The sequence below is a fragment of the Amaranthus tricolor genome, chromosome 4 (genome assembly GCF_026212465.1).
Source record: "Amaranthus tricolor cultivar Red isolate AtriRed21 chromosome 4, ASM2621246v1, whole genome shotgun sequence".
Classification (NCBI taxonomy): Eukaryota; Viridiplantae; Streptophyta; class Magnoliopsida; order Caryophyllales; family Amaranthaceae; genus Amaranthus; species Amaranthus tricolor.
Window position 1 is genome coordinate 27,519,782 of NC_080050.1, and position 19,983 is coordinate 27,539,764.

Below are 19,983 nucleotides of genomic sequence, written 5' to 3' on the forward strand. Positions count from 1 at the left end.
TAGTTCCTCGGTTCTTTTTCTTTCTTTTTTTTTTTTTTACTTTGTATACTTTGTGCAGTTTTTTTAAATATATACTTAGAGTATAGGATCAATTAATACGCTTTTTAAAAATATATATGTGTATGTAAAAAAATACACCAAAACAAAATTAACGAGATTTCATTTGCATTTATTTTAACTTTTATATATTTCATATCTCAAACCTATATTCAAACATAATCGGGTCTTATCTTAATTAAAGCATATAATGTTTCTGAAAATTAACAAAAAAAAATAAAAAAAAGAATTTCGGGTAAACTTAAGTACAAAAATAAGCGTCTTTATGTACGAGCCTAAGATCAGGTTAGTTCGCAGAAACTAACAGCAAGTAAAAAAAGGTCAATAAAAGTCAAAATTGATTGTTTGCAGTTATTAACTACGAATAAAAGGGATACAATGCCATAGCATTAGAAGGGCCAAAAAAAACTAAAAACATGTTTGCGAACAAACATAATTTCTATTTTTTTTTTGTTTCTTCTAACAGTATGATATTGTCTCCCTTTTGTTCGTAGTTAATAACTGCGAACTAACCAATTTTAACTTTTTTTGACCAATTTTTTTATTCGCTGTTAGTAATTGAGAACTAACCTATTCTCAAGCTCGGACATAAAGACGCTTATTTTTTTTTAATTAACTTTACCTGAAACTCATTTTTTTTTATTTTTTTGTTAATTTTTCTTGTTTGTTTCACATTTTCATATTTTCTTAGGAGGAACCTAGGTTCAATTCTCATTGCTCCTTTCTTAACCCTTTCCTTCCTCAGCCTATACTAACAAACTATATTCAAATTTCTCTCTCCTTGAATAAAATGTTTTTAATGTTTTCACTATAGTTAAATTCCATAAAGATGAAGAAAAAAGAGTTACCGGTCATCACAACGTAAGTCAACCTGCGAATCAGTCCCATGTTGATGTCAAACAACTTTACGCATCGGTTTAATTTTACTAAATGGTAAAAATGATAAGATCACACTGTATCAATTGCTGATTTGCTGTAAATAAAAAGATCACAGATCATCACAGTGCAGCAGTTGCTGTTATATAACATTGATGTGCTTAACCAAACGCATTATAGATATACAAAAATGGTGCCGGAAGCTACAGAGTAATGTCGTTTGTAAAGAACAGGACACTCAATTACCGATCTTAACTATAATAGGTTAATCGTAGCTTGCAAGACGTGCAGAGAATGTATCAGTACGTATAACTATATGTCTAAGCAATCTATCACGCATGACAGGCAATTCAGAGAACCGAGCAGAGAGGGCATAGAAAACTTCGGGCATACTGTCGAGAACTTCCATGCTCATTATGTAGAGCAGGAAACTCGGATCGCAATGCATTACGTTTGCCGAGTTAGACACAGCTGCACGGCCCTGTACAACACAGCCTGTCGATGATAGCTGGTGTTAGTAGTGAATCATGAACGAAACCCTCTTTTACTCTTATATCTTCTGTATAATTTCCTATCTGACATTAGACAATTTCAATCTTATTACATAGATGCAAAACTATCCCAGTAAGGCTACAACAATGCATTGTCCCTCACATCGTGAAATCGTGGGAAAATACCAATGATGTGTTTTTGTTAATCAATCAATGGCATTGGAACAATAGATAACATCAGACTCGAGAATGATTGATAAGGAAGCCAAAAGTCATGTGTGTGGCATCAGTTGTTGGCTAAAGCTATTAGATGGTTTGACATGTTATAAACATTGGTTGATAAGCTAGTTGTTATGGAGGTATTTGGTATAAATTAATTGTTGATTGTCGTTTGTTGTTTATTAGAAAAAAGCAGGTGAAAAGCCAAAAGCCAAAAGCCAATGAGAAAAGTTACTCCTACACGTTTTGATTTTGACTTAATCCATCTTTTCAGCTAGCTTAAAAGTTGTTTACTAAACATTTTTTATGATTGCTTGACTAACTAAAAAGCAAAAAATCCAAAGCCAACAATAAGGTCACATAATAGTCCTTTGCCAAACACTCTTTAGTGAGTTAGTGACACTTCACACTAGACACAAGCATACACTATAAATTATATATCTACCGGGTCAAAGATTCGTAAATAGAATCTTCACCAATATTCCCGAAGCTCCCAAAAGTATACTTTTAATGAAATTTGTTGGATTGGGGTCGTACTCTAGATGTTGGTAAAACAAAAACAACTCAACTTATACTAAGGGTAGCCTCTATCCAAGACCATCAGGGATTTAGTACCATGGATGACACATGATCATTTTATGGCCTATAAGGTAACAGCAATAATTTCTTTCGGTTACTTTGACGCTTTTGTATTACTATCCATAAAACCCATTATCTATGAAGAATCATCTAAGGGGAAGGTAAAAGTTATTCGTGCAAGATCCTATCTCCATCGGAATTTTGTTTCTTCAGCAATGATCATTCCTCATTGTTTGCTACATTATTCCCATCATTCATCCAGTTTTTGGTCACCAAAAGACTGAACATTGTAATTTCCAACTAGGGTTGCCTTAACAAATTACCTCAACAGATTAAGATAATGTACCCTAAGCAGTCCTGATACTGTTGCAAATGAGAAAAAATAGATGCATTGAGGAGGATGCTATTTACGGATAAGGAGGATCTAATCTAACAACAGCTGCACACTTGAAAAACAATGTTCCAACACTAATTAGGTAAAAAAAACAAAAAAAAAAGAGGCCACACTAGTATAGAAGCACAAAACAAAAGATTACTCCTATTTTGGTAGAATAAAAGAACCAATTATTACACCACTACCAAAATTTTAAAACCAAAATTAATCGAATTTAAAACATGGGTCATGGAAACAAAAGCTACTAGAAATGTAAAAAATGAGAAAAGGCTCAAGTCTCACAATCAATGGCGTTAAGTTATCTATGTATATAATATTATTTCTGTACACAGAAGTCAGCGTACCTCAACAAATAAGTTGAAGCAAACACAAACAGTGCCTCCAATTCTTCATTTTTACATGTTATCGACTGCCTCTGCTTGCTCCGAATCAGCTGGCATGTCTTCCCCATCTTCTGATTGGCTATTCAATTCTGACTCAAGTTTTACAAATCGTTTGCTACGTGCTAGTCTAATTATTCTTCCCATCAGCTCCTACAAGAAAACAATAACAAATAAATGCTCAATAGAGAAACTAGCGTTCAACTAAACTAATACTCCCTCTGTCCCTCTCAATTTGCACCTCTTTTATTTTAGTTTGTTTCATTCATTTTGCACTCTTTCTTTTTTTGGCAATGACCCCATTTTCTGTTGAATCTAAAGTAACGCTTTTAGATTGTTATATGTTTTATATGAATAAAACTTGAAGAGATTAAAAGCACCACTATGAGATTACAAGTCTTTGCAACTTAATACAAATTTCTAAAAATTGAAATTACAACGAACTTAATTAACTTAAAATAAATAATAACCTTAAACCGAAGATACTTTAAGACAATATTGTCTACGGAAACTTGATACCAAACCGAGGCACTATATAGTTTTCCTAAAGGCGTTATTCCGCCTACTTGGTGCTTAGGGTTAAAACCTGGAATACATTTTTGAGATACAACGGTTTGCAATTAATTATAAGCACTATATAACTAATCTTTGTGAAGTATTAGAGATTATATTGAGCAATCTTAGAAATAGAATGAAAAGCAGTGATCAATTTCCTTCACACTTAATAACTTGTAGAGAATTTAACTTGGGGAGGTTGAGAGGAATAATATTGCAATCATTTAAAATAATTAAGAAATTGCACTTATTAATTATTTGTGTATCTCACTTAAGAGAAATTGAGTATATATATATCATGACAGAATTAACTACCTCTAATTCCATGATTTCCTCACTTTCCTATTTTTTAGGAAATAAAATAGAAAATTAATTTTAGGTTATAATTTTTTAAAAATACCCACCACATTTCAATTAGATCAAGCTGAAATTCAGCCGTTTAACGTTAATGCCCTAGAAAATAGCTATTGATACAAATTGATTTGGAAAAATTCAAGCCCAACAGCAAATTAATGGAAAATCATTAAGTCAAAAAATCAAAAAAATGAACCAAATAATACCACTTTCATAATTATTCCAAAAGTAAGCGTGAAAATCCCAAACCAGAGGTTTGGAGCTGTTCGCAGTTAAAAAAAGAAGTTGATCTGCGTATTTGTGCAGCATAACTGTTCACAGTTACTAATTGCGAACATGCAAATAGGACAAAACAGCTATTCGCAGTTACTAACTGCGAACAACTATTTTGTCCTATTTTCCTGTTCGCAATTAGTAACTGCGAACAGCTATGCGGCACAAATACGCAGATCAACTTCTTTTTTTCCCATTTTCCCCAATTCTCAAAACTCTATCTTCACACTCGACATTCTCTCTCTAAAACCATAGATTCAATCCATCAATTCTTGCATTCCTCTTTCAATTCGACACTTCAAAATTAGCCTGGGATACTCTAACTTGCTCAAAGGTAAACTTGTTTGTGTTTTTTTAGTGTATATGTAGTTTTTTAGGGTTATAATTAAATTTGTTTATTTTTTCAAATGTAGGTTACTAGTTGTTAAATCAAGACTCTTCTTAATTATCCATAACTATTCAAGGTAGTTTTTAATTGTTTTTATAGCTTTATGTTGTTTTTTGAAGTAATGTTGTTGAATTAGTTGAATTCAATGTTGATAATATTATTAGAAATGTCGATGTTGATGTTGGTATTAGAAATATTATTTATGAACTTATGAATTGATTTATTATTTGGATTTTATGTGTATTATATATGTATGAACTTAGTTACATTATGGACTTTAATAATTTTTAGACCGAAAAAGATTATAATCAAATGAATATAATGTACTTGTATGGGCATGAAGCTGATGATGATGTTGATTTTCTCTGTATTAATGTAGAAAATGGCATCATTTCGCGTGACTGTAGTATGTTTTTGGAATGGTTGTATTCGAGAAAGTAGTGGCAAAGTTCATTATGTTGGGAAAAGACGTAAGTTGTTTGCATGCAATTCAAACATGATTTGAATCACTTTAAACGTTTTATATGTTCTAAGATTGGATTGGACCCCACTAGAAGCACCGTAAATATAAGCTTTAAATATGACATGAGTGGAGAATTGCTTGCCTTTCTTGTTGAGGATGATGAGGCTATAGATGCTATGTGGGAGCATTCAAAGTCCACCCAAATTCCCTCTTTGGAGTTATACATAGAACTAGTACCCTTAGGGAATGTAGTTGCTTCTAATCTTGCTCCTACCCCTATGCCTATATTATCTCCGGAAACTCCTAATCCTTTCGTTCCTTTTGCATCTTGTACTTTTTCTCAACCCCCTACGAATCAAGTTCCAATTGATTCAATGGTTAACTTAGGAGAAACTGCTAAGATGGGACTTTGAAATGATGGAAATGAGAGTAATGCGCTCATTGACGATCCATCTGAGGACGATGTGGATGTCAATGAGGATGCGCTAGCAAATGACATGACCCTAGGCAACATTCCTACAATCATTTCTCCTACACCTTATGCCCTATGTCCACCTTTAGACGAGCATGAGGAGGACAATTCATAGAGGACTTGGGCTTGTGATACCACTTACACCGAAGACGGAGAGTTGGAGAAGGGTATGATGTTTGATAGTAAGGAAGCGTTGTTGGAAGCTATCAGAGTGTATCATATTCGCAGAAATGTGGAGTACAGAACGACGACCTCGAACCAAACTTTCGTTACCTTGAACTGTAAGCGGGGTCGTTCGTGAAGACTTAGGGCTACGTTTGATTCTTATTTATCTTCATGGCGTATTGTTACGTATAAGGGTAAGCATAGTTCTTGTGTTTCGGCTGGATACATTCACCTGACATCTTCTGTCTTTAACAATGTCATTAGAAATTGTGTTGCTAAAGACCCATCCATTAAGATATTTGTAGTACGGTAGATGGTTAAAGATTGTTTTGGTGTAGATGTGAATTATAAGCGAGTGTGGTGTGCAAAGCAACAAGCCTTGTTGTCCATATACGGGACCTGGGAAGGTTCTTACTCACTCCTTCCACGCTTTTTAGAAGCTTTGCAACATTCCCACCCGGGGTTAGTACTTGAGTGGTATTTTAAGGAGGACAATGATAGGGGTGTATATGTGAGACCTAATATTAGGACCTTCCAACGTGTCTTTTGGGCCTTTAAACTTTGCATTGAAGGCTTCAATCATTGTAAACCTCTTATCGCCATTGACGACACACACTTGTATGATAAATATCGTCATACCTTATTGACTGCCATTGCCCAAGATGGTGATAAGGGAATCTTTCCATTAGCCTTTGCCTTGGTAGAGAAGCAGAATATAAGTGCATGGTCGTGGTTCATGGCTTGTATTCGTAAGCATGTCACACAGATGATGGGTTTAAGCGTTATTTTTGATAGACACACGGGTATTTTAGCCACCATGGAAGAACCGGAGTGGCAACCACCTAATGCCTATCATAGGTTTTGCTTACGTCATTTGCTTAGTAACTTCAATCGTGCTATGGGTAATGTTCAGCTGAAAAAGTTGTTTGGTAAAACAGCTGAGCAAAGACAACAAGCTAAGGTAATGAATGGCTTAAAGGCATTTGCGACTGCAAAATGAGAGGCAATTTTCTGAATTGATGATGTGGGTAATATGTCTAAGTGGTTGTTGTGTCATGATGGAGGTCATAGGTATGGCGTTACTAACACGAACTTAGCTGAAGTTTTCAACTATGTGATGAAGGGTGTACGTTTCTTACCTTTGACAACACACTTGTTGAATTCACCTTCTATTGGGTAAACGACTACTTTGTTCAAAGACGTAAACGTGCTAGTGCATAGTTACTTGGAGGACACATGTACACAGCGCATGCCACCGGGATTATCAAAAGAAACACCGAGAAGGCAAATTTCCATGACATAATTGCCTTTGTTTATAGAAGAGGCGTATTCGAAGTTAAGACTGGGAGGGGAACTAGAGGATCGTCCAAGGGGGGTAAGATTCAAAATGTGGACTTGAATCAAATGAAGTGCACATGTAACAAACCTGAGATATACCACCTACCTTGTTCTAATGTACTTGTTGTTTGCATCAAACGACACCTTTCATACGAGAGATTTGTGGATCCGTGCTATACATCTCAAAGTTATGCAAGTACATACGAACATTACTTTATGCCAATGATCGATAAGAGGTCATGGCCGCAATACACGGGCTTTGAACTTAGACATGATCCTGATCAAATTCGTGGTAAAGGGAGGCCTAAGTCTAGGAGAATTTCCAACGAATGGATGAGGGTAGAAAGAAACGAACTAATTGTCGTCATTGTGGGAGCGAAGGTCAAAACACTAGAACCTGTAACTCCAGGTAATATGTTATATATATTATACTAGCATGATAATCTATAATACATATAATAATGTTAAACTGACAACACAGCAGTAGAGGAGATGGATTCAGCAGCTCCAGGACCCCTAGACCCTAGTGTCTTGACTATGCAGCATGAGCACAGGAGTACTCCTCTTTGGGATGCCCAGGTTAGGTGTACAAGAGTTGTGATTTGCATTTTACTAATGATAACATACAAGTCACTTATTTATATGTCAATATTCATAGGTGTAGATGAGGGTCGTGAACGTTAATGTTTAACTTTTGTGTATTTGGATCGACTATGTATATATATATATATGTTTATTTAGTTGTATATTTAAAAAATTTGTATATATTTCGTTGTATATATATGTTTATTTACTTTATCATAGCCTTCAAGCTTTCACTTACGAATGATCGGAGTTTTGGCGATGAATCATCCCGCCTGAAACATACATTGACTTGTAATTACTTATTTTAATGTCTCTAATGTAAATACAACAAATAATAACTCAAAAATTAGCCAAAAAAAAAATATGTACATAGCTGTTCGAAGTTACTAACTGCGAACAGGCAAATAGGACAAAACAGCTGTTCGCAGTTAGTAACTGTAAACTGTTTTGTCCTATTTGCCTGTGCGCAGTTACTAACTGCGAATAGCTCCAAACCTCAGGTTTGTGATTTTCATGCTTATTTTTGAATAAGTTTGAAAGTTGGATTATTTGGTTCATTTTTTTGATTTTTTGACTTAAATATTTCAAATTTTGAAATTAATGTTGAAACCAATTCAGCCACTAATTGGGCCAGCCCAAGCAGCCCACGAAGCTTTCTTCAAACCCTACCAGCTGCTGGCTTCTAATGAAGCTTTTGAGCTTCAATTTTCAGCCCACTTTATTCCTTTTCAATATTTAGCACTATTTTCTTATTTCTTTTTTGACACAGGTTTTTAGCCTCTTGTCCTTAATTATAAAATTAATATTTTATAATCTCCTTGGTCCTACTATTTTCATAGTATTGCCAATAATTTTCATGGAATTAAATCCTAGTATAATTAGAACTTATAATTATACTTAAACTTTTATGCCTTTTATACTCTAAATTATCCAACGCTTTCTTTTATTAAATCTCTTTTACAAACTTATTTTCTCTCTCCATCTTAACCACTCATCTCTATCATCTACTTACTTTTTGTCTTATTCTCCAAGTCAATTTCACCCACTAAACTTCGCCCAAAATAATTTGGGTGTATTCTCATAGGGACGGAGGGAGTAGCTCAAACAATGGGAAATATATATAAAGGTAATTTATTTTTTTTAAAAAAAAGAAACTCCATGTCAAACGTTATGAAACACAAAGGTGACACTGAGCATTACCTTCGCATCAAAAGTGGTGAGGGCTTCATCAGCTTCTTTTTTAGTCTTAAAAGAAACAAATCCATAACCCAAGGATTGTCTAGGATTTTCACTAAAAATGACCTCAGCTGAAACAACATTACTACCATTTGATTGAAAAAATTCCCTAAGATCTTTAGACCTCGCAGCGAAAGGTAAATTTGCCACGAACAGGTTGTACACAACAGCAGGCTTAGGTTGCACAGGAAGCGGAACTTTCTTCTTCTTTAGCTTAGCATAATTCAACCTTAGAGTTCGCCCTTCATATTCCTAAAAAGCAAAAGGCATAATGTTGAATTATTAAGATATAATGTAAAAATAGGAATTTAAAATACAGGCCATATTAGTATAAATGTGAAAGGTCTTTCAAAGAAGAAGAATAAGGAAAACACTTCAAAGAAAATAAATATAAAAACCAGATAGCCAATTTTATTAGTTTTCTGAAGTCTTTACGCAAACACAATCATGGCACATGAAACAAGTTCTTATATTCAGTTGCTAAGAGCGTATCTACAACAAATGACAGGCATACATGTCAAAGTGTTTAACGACTTGGCTATGTTAAGGGCTATGTTAGTATGTTACCCGAACTTTAGCTATTTTTAACGAAAATGTGTCTTCTCTACCATTTAAGGGCTATGTTAGTATGTTACCCGAACTCATATATCCAAGTCAAACAAGCATACATGTCAAAGTGTTCGACTTGGCTATTTCACGGAAAAATACCATGATTTTGGCCTAAAACCAAGTGTCTAACTTCCTACCATGTTAAAGTGTCAAGGATCCAACACGAGTACTTGATGTAAAATGAAGAATCTCGGCAACAAAAGTTAACGGAAATAACACAGCAATTTCTTCCATGAACTTTTCTTACTCAACAACCTGAAATTGGATTACTTGGGAACCCATGATAGATTAGAAATATTGAAACATTGGTAGTATTGCATACCCTTTACTTACGACTCCTACACAGAATCAAGCACTATTTTTTATTGCTCTCTCTAATCATAATATATCAATATCAATTTTTTCACATAAACTATACAAGTCTATGATATGTAATTTTAGTTATGAGGTGTTGTGACAATGTGCAGATATTTTCTCCTAAGACGTCCACCGCCATATCCTGCCTTGGGTATAGGGGTAAAATACCATATATTTGTACCATAAAACGTAAACACATACATTAGCCAGTGTACGCATCTGTATTGGCTGGTAACCAGTCCTAGAAACAACAAAGATTAATAAAAACACTAAAAGAAACGAAGAATGAAAATATACCCACATGGGTGACATGAAGCTACAGTGTCATACACACTTCTTAAGTGCAAAGTACTAACTACTTTACCAACAAAAGTAGTGTGCTTGTATATTTTGAGCAATAGGGCGAACAATGTTTTTAATGCCCTACTTCTCATCCATAGAAGGACAACTCAGAAAAAAGGTTGACCCATGGTTAATTTGTGCTACTAAACAAAGAGTGACAAGCGAAAAGGCAGAAAAGGAGATGAGCTTTCTAACAGCCATGACATGGGGTATGAAGAGTTTTCAACCAACTTAGGGTTTACTTACTTCACCAACAACATCCTACAATAAACATAACACCTGCCCTTCATTCAAGATGTAGTTAAATGTCTGGTATTCATTCATTATCATTGGATAACCATTGTTTACACTAATGGCATTCATTGGAACATTTACTCACAAAAGACCTCAAGTTAAAGAAATCCAAGTTCATCCAAGCTAAAGGCCATTATTCACACACTTTGAATTAGGAAACCTAGTTACTCATTTCTAACTTAGGCATCGAGTTGGTCCCCAAAGAAAACCCTCAGCACTATCTTACGTGCATTCATTTTGCAGTGGTCATGGAAGAAAAGCTAGATAGCAATTACAGTCCCTCAGTACAAGTCATATTTGTGCTAATTCATTTGTGTCTGGAACAGCCAGGCTGCTTCATCAAAGCAAATACGCATTACACTAAGTCTAAGTTGAGTAAAATATTCCAAAAATCCATCATAGACATCCAAAGCTGAAATTTTCAATCAGTAATTTGAAAAATAAGTAAAATTGGCATAGTATACATAGCCATCATTTCCACAGGAATAAAGTAATAACAAATTGAATTATTAAAAGGATGAAAAGAGAGAAAATAGGAACTTACAAAAGCTTCAAGTTTAGCAAGAGCTGCAGCAGCTTCTTCAGCAGAATCCATCTCAACAAATGCCAATCCCCTGTTCCTTGTCATATTATGCATCGACAACTACCATAAAACAATCAAAAGTTATGAAAATTTTGAAAAAAAATTTAAAAAGCGCGAAAAAAGAACGAAAAAAGGGTAGAAGTAAAAACCTCAACATCAAGAACAGTTCCATGGTTTTGAAATAAAGCACGAATGTCATCAGCAGTAGAGGACCAAGGTACATTTTGGGCAATTAATCTTGTTCGAGAGAACTCTTGTTCTTCTTGGGTTGTTTCAGATTTTTGGTTTTCAATTGTAATACTTGAAGAACAATTAAGAGGGTAAATGCTGTTGAAGCGATTGTAACGTTGAAAGGAAAGGGAAAAGGGTTTTTGTGAGGAGATAGAAAGAGAAGGAAGAAGAGAGAATGAGTTGGGTTCGACTAAAGACAAGGAGATTGGTGAAAAGGCTGCCATTTTTGCTCTGAAATCGGAAGCTCAAGCCTCAAATGGTGTTTACTGTCTTGCTGCTCCCTATAGATAAGGAATTCTAAGATATTTTTCAAGAAAATATCATTCTTTTATCGTTTTATATTATTGGATATTTGCGAAGGTTAAAAGTAAATTAAATAGGGACCAAGTTTGTCTCAATTGGAGAAAATAGAACTTATTCTACGTAGCTACGCTAATTATTTCTTTTTCTCATATAATAATAAATTTTCATTCTGATACAAAACCATTTGAAAGTGTGATATTATGTAATAATGGAAAATTATAAACAAATCAAATTCAAGCTACCTCTCTTAGGAGTGGCTATGAATATAGTTTGTTTGTCGTCTTCCCTAAACAATTTCACCAAGCGGAATTTATGAGATATAATAATATGATACAGTATATAAAATTATAACAAAATTACATATTTGACAATGAGAACTCATTTACCATGAGGACGATAACTTTTATAAACTTTAACTCAATTCATTCTTATCGCCATAAAAAAAATTATTACCAATAAGCAAATGCCCTGATGACGTTGATGACGTACCCCAATGTAGTTCATCTTAATAGAAGAAAATAAAATTATTCAAAACAAAGTTAAATATGTAATTGGGGTGAACATTGCTTGCCCTTTCCCCCTTCTCTTCAAAGAAATTGATCAGTGAGATATACAGGTACAAAACAAGAAAATGTAGCCATCACTTAGTTCCTACGCCTGCATTGCATCTCCTATAAAATAAAAGTATTTGTTCAACGACTTTCCATAACAGGAAACATACATCACACGAATCGACATAAAGAAAAGCAGCTTTCTCTGATTACTAACAAGTTCTACCAACATGTATATAAACTTTCAAACAATTCAATTAGGAAATACAACGATCCTGTGGTGGCCTCATGGATCTATGAATGCACACTTTCAAGTCACTACGATAAGTCACAATCTACAATGTTGTCGCATTTGTTGCTGTTGCTGTTGCTGCTATAGATGTTTCTCGCTTAATGGATATGGAGTCATTTCTCTTCGAGGGGAGAGATAGATAGACACGGAAGGCTAACGGCTTCACTACAAAATATCCTCTGTTGAACTGGTGGACTACTCACCACAGGGCTGGTTCGTTTATACTTCTGCAATACATTCATGGATGAAAATTGTTCCAATAGAGCATAGCTTTGTTTATAAGAAGCAATACGGATAATCAAGTAGTTTAATCTCACCTTTGTTCTAGAGCTACCATCATGTTTCGTTTCTGGATTACTCAGCCTTAGCAACCTCTTGTTCTCTGCTTCCAATATATTGTTTGCTTTAGCTAGCACTGTAACCTCTTCTTCAGCTCGGTGTAAATTCATTATTAGATGTTCCTTGTCCTTTTGTAGTGTCCGCACATGATTTGCCAAGGAGATAATATTTTGGGTTTCTGGTCTCAAACTGTAATACAGAATACACATTCAGCAAAGAATTGAGAAGGGAAGTAATAAGCAGCTCGGTATTTCAATAACAGGTTACCACTAAACATGTGAACATGATCAAATGCCGCAAAATGCTTTTACATTGTAGTTGTCAAAAGGGACAACATTTCGGGTTTTTGGTCTGACTATAACAGAGTTTTCACATTCAGCAAAGAATTTGGAAGGTCACTAGAAAGCAGCCCAGTAACTTAATAAGAAGCTACCACTGAGCAAGTAAACAGTTGTATGCGTCTAGACTCTAGCCCAATATTCTGCAAAGAATTAGGTCACTAAGCTGCCCCGTAACTTAATAAGAAGCTGCCACTGAGCAAGTAAACAGTTGTATACGTCTAGCCCAACATGCTAAGTGTGGGCCAGGCACCGAATGTCCAAATTGGATTAGTAACATGTATCATGAACTGTCTGGAGTTTGGGCCTGAATCGTATAGGATATTCTCATAAAGTCCACCGGTTACCTTGTGTCCCACGATAGGTTACACGAGGGAAATCTTACCCACTATCTACACCATCTGAAAACAACCATGTGATTGAGTAGTGAGAAAAACTTGAAGTCAGCAACAAAATAACTGCTATTAAGGAGAAACGTGGTAGAAGGTTATTCAAGCCTCTGACCTAATTTCTTACTATAGGTACATGTATGTTCATGAATGACAATTACGTATTATTATCTTCCCTCAAAACATTATTATCATCACGAGTCACGACCAATTTTACAAGGATCGAGGGACGACTCAGGTCGAGGAATGGGGTTGGGAACGAAATGCACCGATTTTCAAAATCATAGGTCGGATCGAAATATTTTAGGGTCGAGTTTTCTTGGGTAGCGGGACGATACATTCCGGATTGAAGTAGGAGGAAGGGTCGATTAATAGAATTATACATACAAAAATAACAACTTAGTGAAAAACAAAGAAAATGAAAAAGAAAAAGAAAAAGAAAAGGCATTTAGAGTGCAGTCATGTAAATGATCCCTTAACAAGTCAAAAGAAAAGAAAAGGTGAAAGATATTTTTAAATTGTCTTACAATTTGGCTTAAAGCAAAGGTAGCCTTAAGCCTTGAGTTACACTATAATAAAAGGAAAAACCTGACACTTATAACAATACTCCTATGATAAATAAATTTAAATTAAGACAAAAAGAAAACAAAAAGAAAAGTTGAAATCGACATCCCGCAAAAAGTAAGAACCAATGTAACTTCTCACATGCCTCCATGTACTTTGTTTGAACTTCTTTTTTTTGCTTCTTCTTCCTTATGCTTCTTTCTCTTACCTTCACACATGCCCAGGTACATAATCTGAACTTGTTTCTTTTGCTTCTTCTTTCTTCTTATGCTTCTCTCTTGTCTGTTGTCTTCTTCTTTTCCCCTTACAATTTTTCTCTTCCATTTTCCACTTAAAATTTGAATTACAACTTTTCTCTTTAAATTTTTGAGTAGATCCGAAAATGGATCCCAATCGCGAAACAGAGCGTTTTAGGTCACCAGTGACTCGCAATTCGGATCGAACGATTCAGATCGTGGTTTGCCAACGGATTGAGCAATCCCAGAAACAATGCTCACGACATTAAAGAAATCCTAGTATAGATCATCCAAGCTAAAAGCTACAGTGCACTTGAAATTAGACTATCTAGGTACTCCAACTCATACAAATACTGACTTGAGCATCAGAGACGATCCTCGAAGACACCCAATAGGACCCCTGACATGTGTTACTTGTGCAGTCATAATCTCAGGTGATATTTGGCGAAGAACAAATTAAAGATTAATAAACAAATCTCTCACCAGCATTACATCCAACTATATTTGGAACCAATTAGATAGGAACAATTTGACGCTAGAAAAAGGTATGTTATTCTTTCATAGCTAAAACAATCAAGTATGACAAATCTCAAAAATATCAAGAACAAGAGTTTTTCGAGAGCAAAGAGCAACACGCTCTGACCGACCCAGTCACTCATGATCATGTGACTCAAAACACTCTTAAAGAGAAAGTTTTCAACTCCTATCTCCAACTTCGAGGAAACCGATTTGGGATCCTAACAACCCTATGATCCTTAACCAACAAGGAGTTACAAAAAGATACATCAGGGTACCAAAACACCATTACGCCTGGAGATAGTGAAGTTCCCATCACATGAGTTACAAAGGAGAAACTTTCCCCAGGGTACATCTTGCAACCATCAACAAGGAAATTTTGATGGAAGGCCACAGAAGCCTGCTAGTGCAAAAACTTCATCTTGACTCTCATAGGCATCGCCCAGACGTAGAGGTAAAGTCTCCTAGCTGGATTATAATAACAAGCTTTGATGAGCTAGGAGAAAAATTAAAAAGTACTTCATAGCCAATGCTGCCAGAACAAAGCAATCCTTAAAGATGGTGAAAGCAACGCAAAGATGAATCTCTACGTGATTATATGTCAAGATTTGACAAGGAAAACCACCTAATTTTGAGTTCGGAAGAAAACATCCTAACCCGTGCCTTCAGACAAGGACCGGATGAAAGCAAGGCTAGAGCAGAACCATTAAGCATAACACCATTGGTCGTTCCTTAAGATCATACATGTCGTAAGGGAGTATGCACAGTCCCACGTAGATGTAGAAGATTTCAAAGCAAATCAACAGATAAAATCAGAGCAAAAAGGGCAGATTGACTCCAAAAAGAAGGTGCTGCAGGCCAGGATCGAGATATTCTCAGAATTTAGAATTTCAAAGAGTATACCCCACTAAATGAAAGCAAGGCGAAAATTTATGCGATACATAAAAATGATGATAATTAAAAACGCCTTGGAAGGGATTCAAGAGCTTATTATGATAAATCACAATCATCCAAGGCACAAGACAGCACACTGTAAGTCTTGAAAGAATAATATTGGATATCTCATTAGAAGGTTTCTTCAAACAATATAAGAAGTGGTGTGAGTCCCTTGAAAAAAGCATGAAAGAGAGACGTAGGCGTGTAAAACATCAAAGAGGAGGAAGAACCTGAAACAAAAAAAGCCAGTTTATGTGATCTTTCAAAAAGACGGGCCATCCTGGATACCACGTTCCATCTCAGAGCATGGTGGCTCCAACAACTACTCTAATGGAACTCAGAAAGCAGAGGGAACCTCCTCATATGCCAGACGTAATGTTCACAAGGCATAATTGCAGAGGAGTATTATATCCACACTAATCCTCTAGTCATGGTTGTGGAGATTAATGAACAAAGTGGGCCAGAGGTCAATGTGATTTACATGTCCTTGACCAGATGGAAGTCTAAGACAGGGTAATGAAAACTACAATAGATTTTTCAGAGACTTTGTCTTGAGAGAAGTAAACATTGTCTTCCCAGTCACCATAACAGATGAGGAAGGGGTTACAATAACCACCCCTCAAGAATTTTACATCATACTCCCCAATAAGCTACAATAGCATTTTGGGTAGCAAATTAACTGGAATCCAGTCCACTCACCAACAAACACTCTTATTCGTTGGCTAGGATGAACGCGTTAAAAGGGCATGCAATTTCATATCTGAAGATAGGTCAAAAATTAGAAAACAACCCTCAAGAAAAGAACCAAGTCCTCACCAGAAGTAGAGAAAACACTACCCCAGTTGAAGTAGATCCCAGACCCCTTAGGACAAAGACGTAACAAAATCGTCACCTCAGATGTAAGTAGAATTGAGAATGTAGAGGAAGTGCCCCTAGTAGTAGGGATAGAGAATAATGTGATGATCAAGAAAGAGCTAAATGCAGATGTCTATGTGAGCTTGGTCCAATTGCTAAGGTATAATGTTGATCTCTTTGCATTCTCAGCAACAGATATGCCAAAGAAGGAAAACCCACAAGTTGAGTGTCCAGAAGAAGATAAAATTCAGCCTTGAGAAGGATAAACTAATAGAAAGAGGAAATCAAAAAGCTGTTGGAGGCAAATTTTATCAAGCCATGAAGAGCTTAGAAAAAGTGCAAGTTGTTCTAGATCTAGATTAACCTAGATCGTTAAGATCTGGCAAAACGATGAACCTTGAATGATTGGATACCAAGGTGCAACTTGGTTTATTTTTCAACATGTTTAACAAATGGACATAAAGAAACTCAAAGTCAGCGGGAATCCCATGTAAACAAAAGTTCATATAAAGGACATTATTTTCTTGGTTGCTTAGGGCACCAGTTGGAAAATCATAAATATAATCTTTGCAGTTGAAATCAAAAGTCATGGGCCAACGCCTCATCTGTAAACAACCACAGTTTAACTTTTATCATTATTGTAAAATAACGGTTTCTTGAAGTTCTTGAAAGAAAAGGTCTAAAAAAAAGAGTAATTCTTGAAAGAAAGTCCTTTGATAAAGAAGTTCAAGAAAGAGAGAAAATACAAATGCAAGTTCAAAGAAATGACAGTAGGCAAATGAAGAAAAGTCCTTTTATCATTATCGTTTGTGGGCATGCTCTTTTAAATATTCAAAAAACAGCCAATGGTGTGATCGATGCTAATGAATTTAGTGGATCACGTTACACGCCCAGAAAGAAAACTTGTACAAAACGATAAGTGTAAGTGCAAAAATAAGCAAGAATATGGGCATACACTTAAGCAAGAGGTCTCCTAATATTATCTTCCCAGAAAGTGTCTCCCCAGCGATATGTTTCCAAAGAAAAAACGCCCCAAAAGCATTCTCCTAGAAGAGAGGTGTTCTAGTTACAACCTTCTAAGAGTAGGTTCTTTGAAAATGCTGGACGGAATGAGAGATTCAGAAGCTACAAATGTGTCCTCAAGCAAACCCATGGAACATGTTTTCACAACTTTTAGGGTCTAGTAGCAAATGGAATGCGTCTAGCCCAACATGCTATGTGTGGGCTAGGCCCAAAATGTCCAAATTGGATTAGTAGCGTGTATCATGAGTCATTTGGAGTTTAGCCTAGACCGTACATGATATTCTCATAAAGCCCACCAATTACCTTGTGTCCCAAGGTAGGTTATACAAGGAAAAGTCTTTTCAACTAACTACACATCTGATACGATATCAAGTGATTGAGTAGTGGAAAAACCTAAAAAAGGTCATTAACAAAATAATTGCAAACGGTTAGGAGAAACGTGGGAGGAGGTTATTCAAACCTTTGAACTAATTACTTACAATAAATACTTGTATGTTTATCAATGCCAGGTATGCATTAACTCCTACAAGGTATTCTGTGATTCATTAAGCATTTATTGTGTCTTCACGACTTGTAAAAAATCTAGCATAGATCCTTCTAGATAAAGGCTACAGTGCACTTGGAATCAGAAAATCTAGATTCTCCAAGTTATATAAATACTAACTTGGGCATCGAAGACACCCTCCGCCCCCTAACTTGTGTTACTTTTTCAGTCATAATCTCAGGGAAGAACGAGCTAAGGATTACAAATCTCTCACCCGCATTATATCCAACTCTATTTGGATTGTGTCCAGTATCCAACAACAAAAGAAAGTATTAAAGTGCTGCAAAAGAATTTTGCATTATAACTCAGTAATTTTTTCAAAAAAGGACGCAAATGTAAACTTTGTAAGAATAAACTCACCTATTCAACATTTTAAGCAACTCACTACAAGCTTCGTTCTCACTGTTATCTTGTAGATAAGCTGAAGCCGTCTTTGACACTTCATTATTGTTCACTAAACTTGCAACTAGTGTGCTTACCAACTTTTGCTCTTTTATTGTGTCATGCGCCGATGATCCATCCTAAAGAAATATAGATGTTCTGATTAGTACACTCTTAACACAAATGAACTTAGAATTACTCCCCTAATTTTTTTGCAAAGTATCATGAAGTAAAGCAGCGGGTCAAAGGAATTTACATCCAACTGACTTGCCCACATTCACCAATAGTGTATAAGTTTCGTCTCCATACCCAAAGTGGTAAATGGATACAGGTGCAACGTCTCACTCAATCAGTAAATTGAGGATACACATTCCATAATATTTTCTATTTTCCCTCTCCAAAGACACTGTATAATATTTTCCCCCCTTCCCCCAAAACCCTTCAATTTTCTAACAAGTACCGACACTAGAAGCTATATAGTCACAATCACAAGTCCATGTAGTAACGACCGTCATTCTTGCACAATCAAATGCCGAAAAACATGAATTAAATTCAAAACTTTAACATACGGAGAACCATAATCCTTTTTAAAACTATGATCTAAAAACCAAATTTCGTACAGAAAAATGAACATACAAAATCAAATTAATAACACAGAAGAAAATTGCTTCACTCACCGAAAGCATTTCAATTTGATGCTTATAGTACTGAACTTCAGCAGTACGTTCCTTCAACTCCTCAACCAACTTACAAACTTTAGTCTCAGCCTCTTTGGCTCTTGCATCCGCTTCATTTCCAAAGTCCATTAAAGCATCCCGATCCCGATCATACAGCGAACATTCTTTCTCCAATTTCGAACGTTCACTCAACAAATTCTCACATTCCGCCGCCAATTTAGTATTTTCTTCCACAAATTTCTTCATTGCTTGCGCATTCAAACACGCCTCTGCCTAAGAAAACCCAAAATCAAACATAAGTCAGAATCAAGAAAAGTCGGTAAACCCTAGAATTGAACAAAATTAGGGTTGAAAATCACAAACCCTAGCGAGTTCAACAGCTTGTTCTTTCTGCTTCAATTTGGAAAGAACGGATAAGTACTGATTCCGAAGAATATGACTTGATGATTCAAGTGATCGAATCTTTAATTGAAGGGAATCCTCTGGTACAGGAAGCCCTAACAAGTTATCGATGGAATGTTTGACAAATTCATCAGATTCCTGAGGAAGTTCCATTCTTGAAAAAGCCCTAAAATAGAAGTGAAATTTGTGGTCGGCGATTTGGTGAGGGAAATTGAAGGGAAGAGAGATGAATATGGAAGAAGAGGAGGGTTTTGGGGAGTGAAATTTGAAAAAAAAGACGTTGCCGTTAGTTATCTTATTTTGAAAAAGGAGGAGGGAATGTAACGCATAAACTAATACGTGGGTGCCTCGGTAGTAATCGAATTCGATTTCACTGAGTTGTTTGGAATTGATTTA

At 35.7% G+C, this 19,983-nt stretch overlaps 2 protein-coding genes across 3 annotated transcripts; both read right to left on the reverse strand.

The window, feature by feature from the left end:
• Window positions 1-1,050: 1,050 nt before the first annotated feature.
• On the reverse strand, window positions 1,051-11,555 carry LOC130811273 (28 kDa ribonucleoprotein, chloroplastic). Of its 2 annotated transcripts, none has more exons than XM_057677501.1 (5): window positions 11,160-11,555; window positions 10,972-11,070; window positions 8,790-9,077; window positions 2,961-3,149; window positions 1,051-1,428 (listed from the first exon to the last, which is right to left on the reverse strand). In XM_057677501.1, exons 1-4 carry the CDS (start codon window positions 11,463-11,465, stop codon window positions 3,012-3,014), a joined length of 831 nt encoding a protein of 276 aa, XP_057533484.1. In that variant the 5' UTR covers window positions 11,466-11,555; the 3' UTR covers window positions 1,051-1,428; window positions 2,961-3,011. The 2 variants fall into 2 exon arrangements, with proteins under 2 accessions (XP_057533484.1, XP_057533485.1); XM_057677502.1 differs by having other exon boundaries at window positions 1,051-1,508; window positions 11,160-11,540.
• Window positions 11,556-11,836: 281 nt separating this feature from the next.
• LOC130811272 (uncharacterized) lies at window positions 11,837-19,877 on the reverse strand. The gene is made up of 5 exons (XM_057677500.1): window positions 19,549-19,877; window positions 19,186-19,458; window positions 18,488-18,648; window positions 12,705-12,915; window positions 11,837-12,614 (listed from the first exon to the last, which is right to left on the reverse strand). The coding sequence occupies exons 1-5, from the start codon at window positions 19,738-19,740 to the stop codon at window positions 12,501-12,503; spliced, it is 951 nt and encodes a 316-aa protein (XP_057533483.1). The 5' UTR covers window positions 19,741-19,877; the 3' UTR covers window positions 11,837-12,500.
• Window positions 19,878-19,983: the final 106 nt, after the last annotated feature.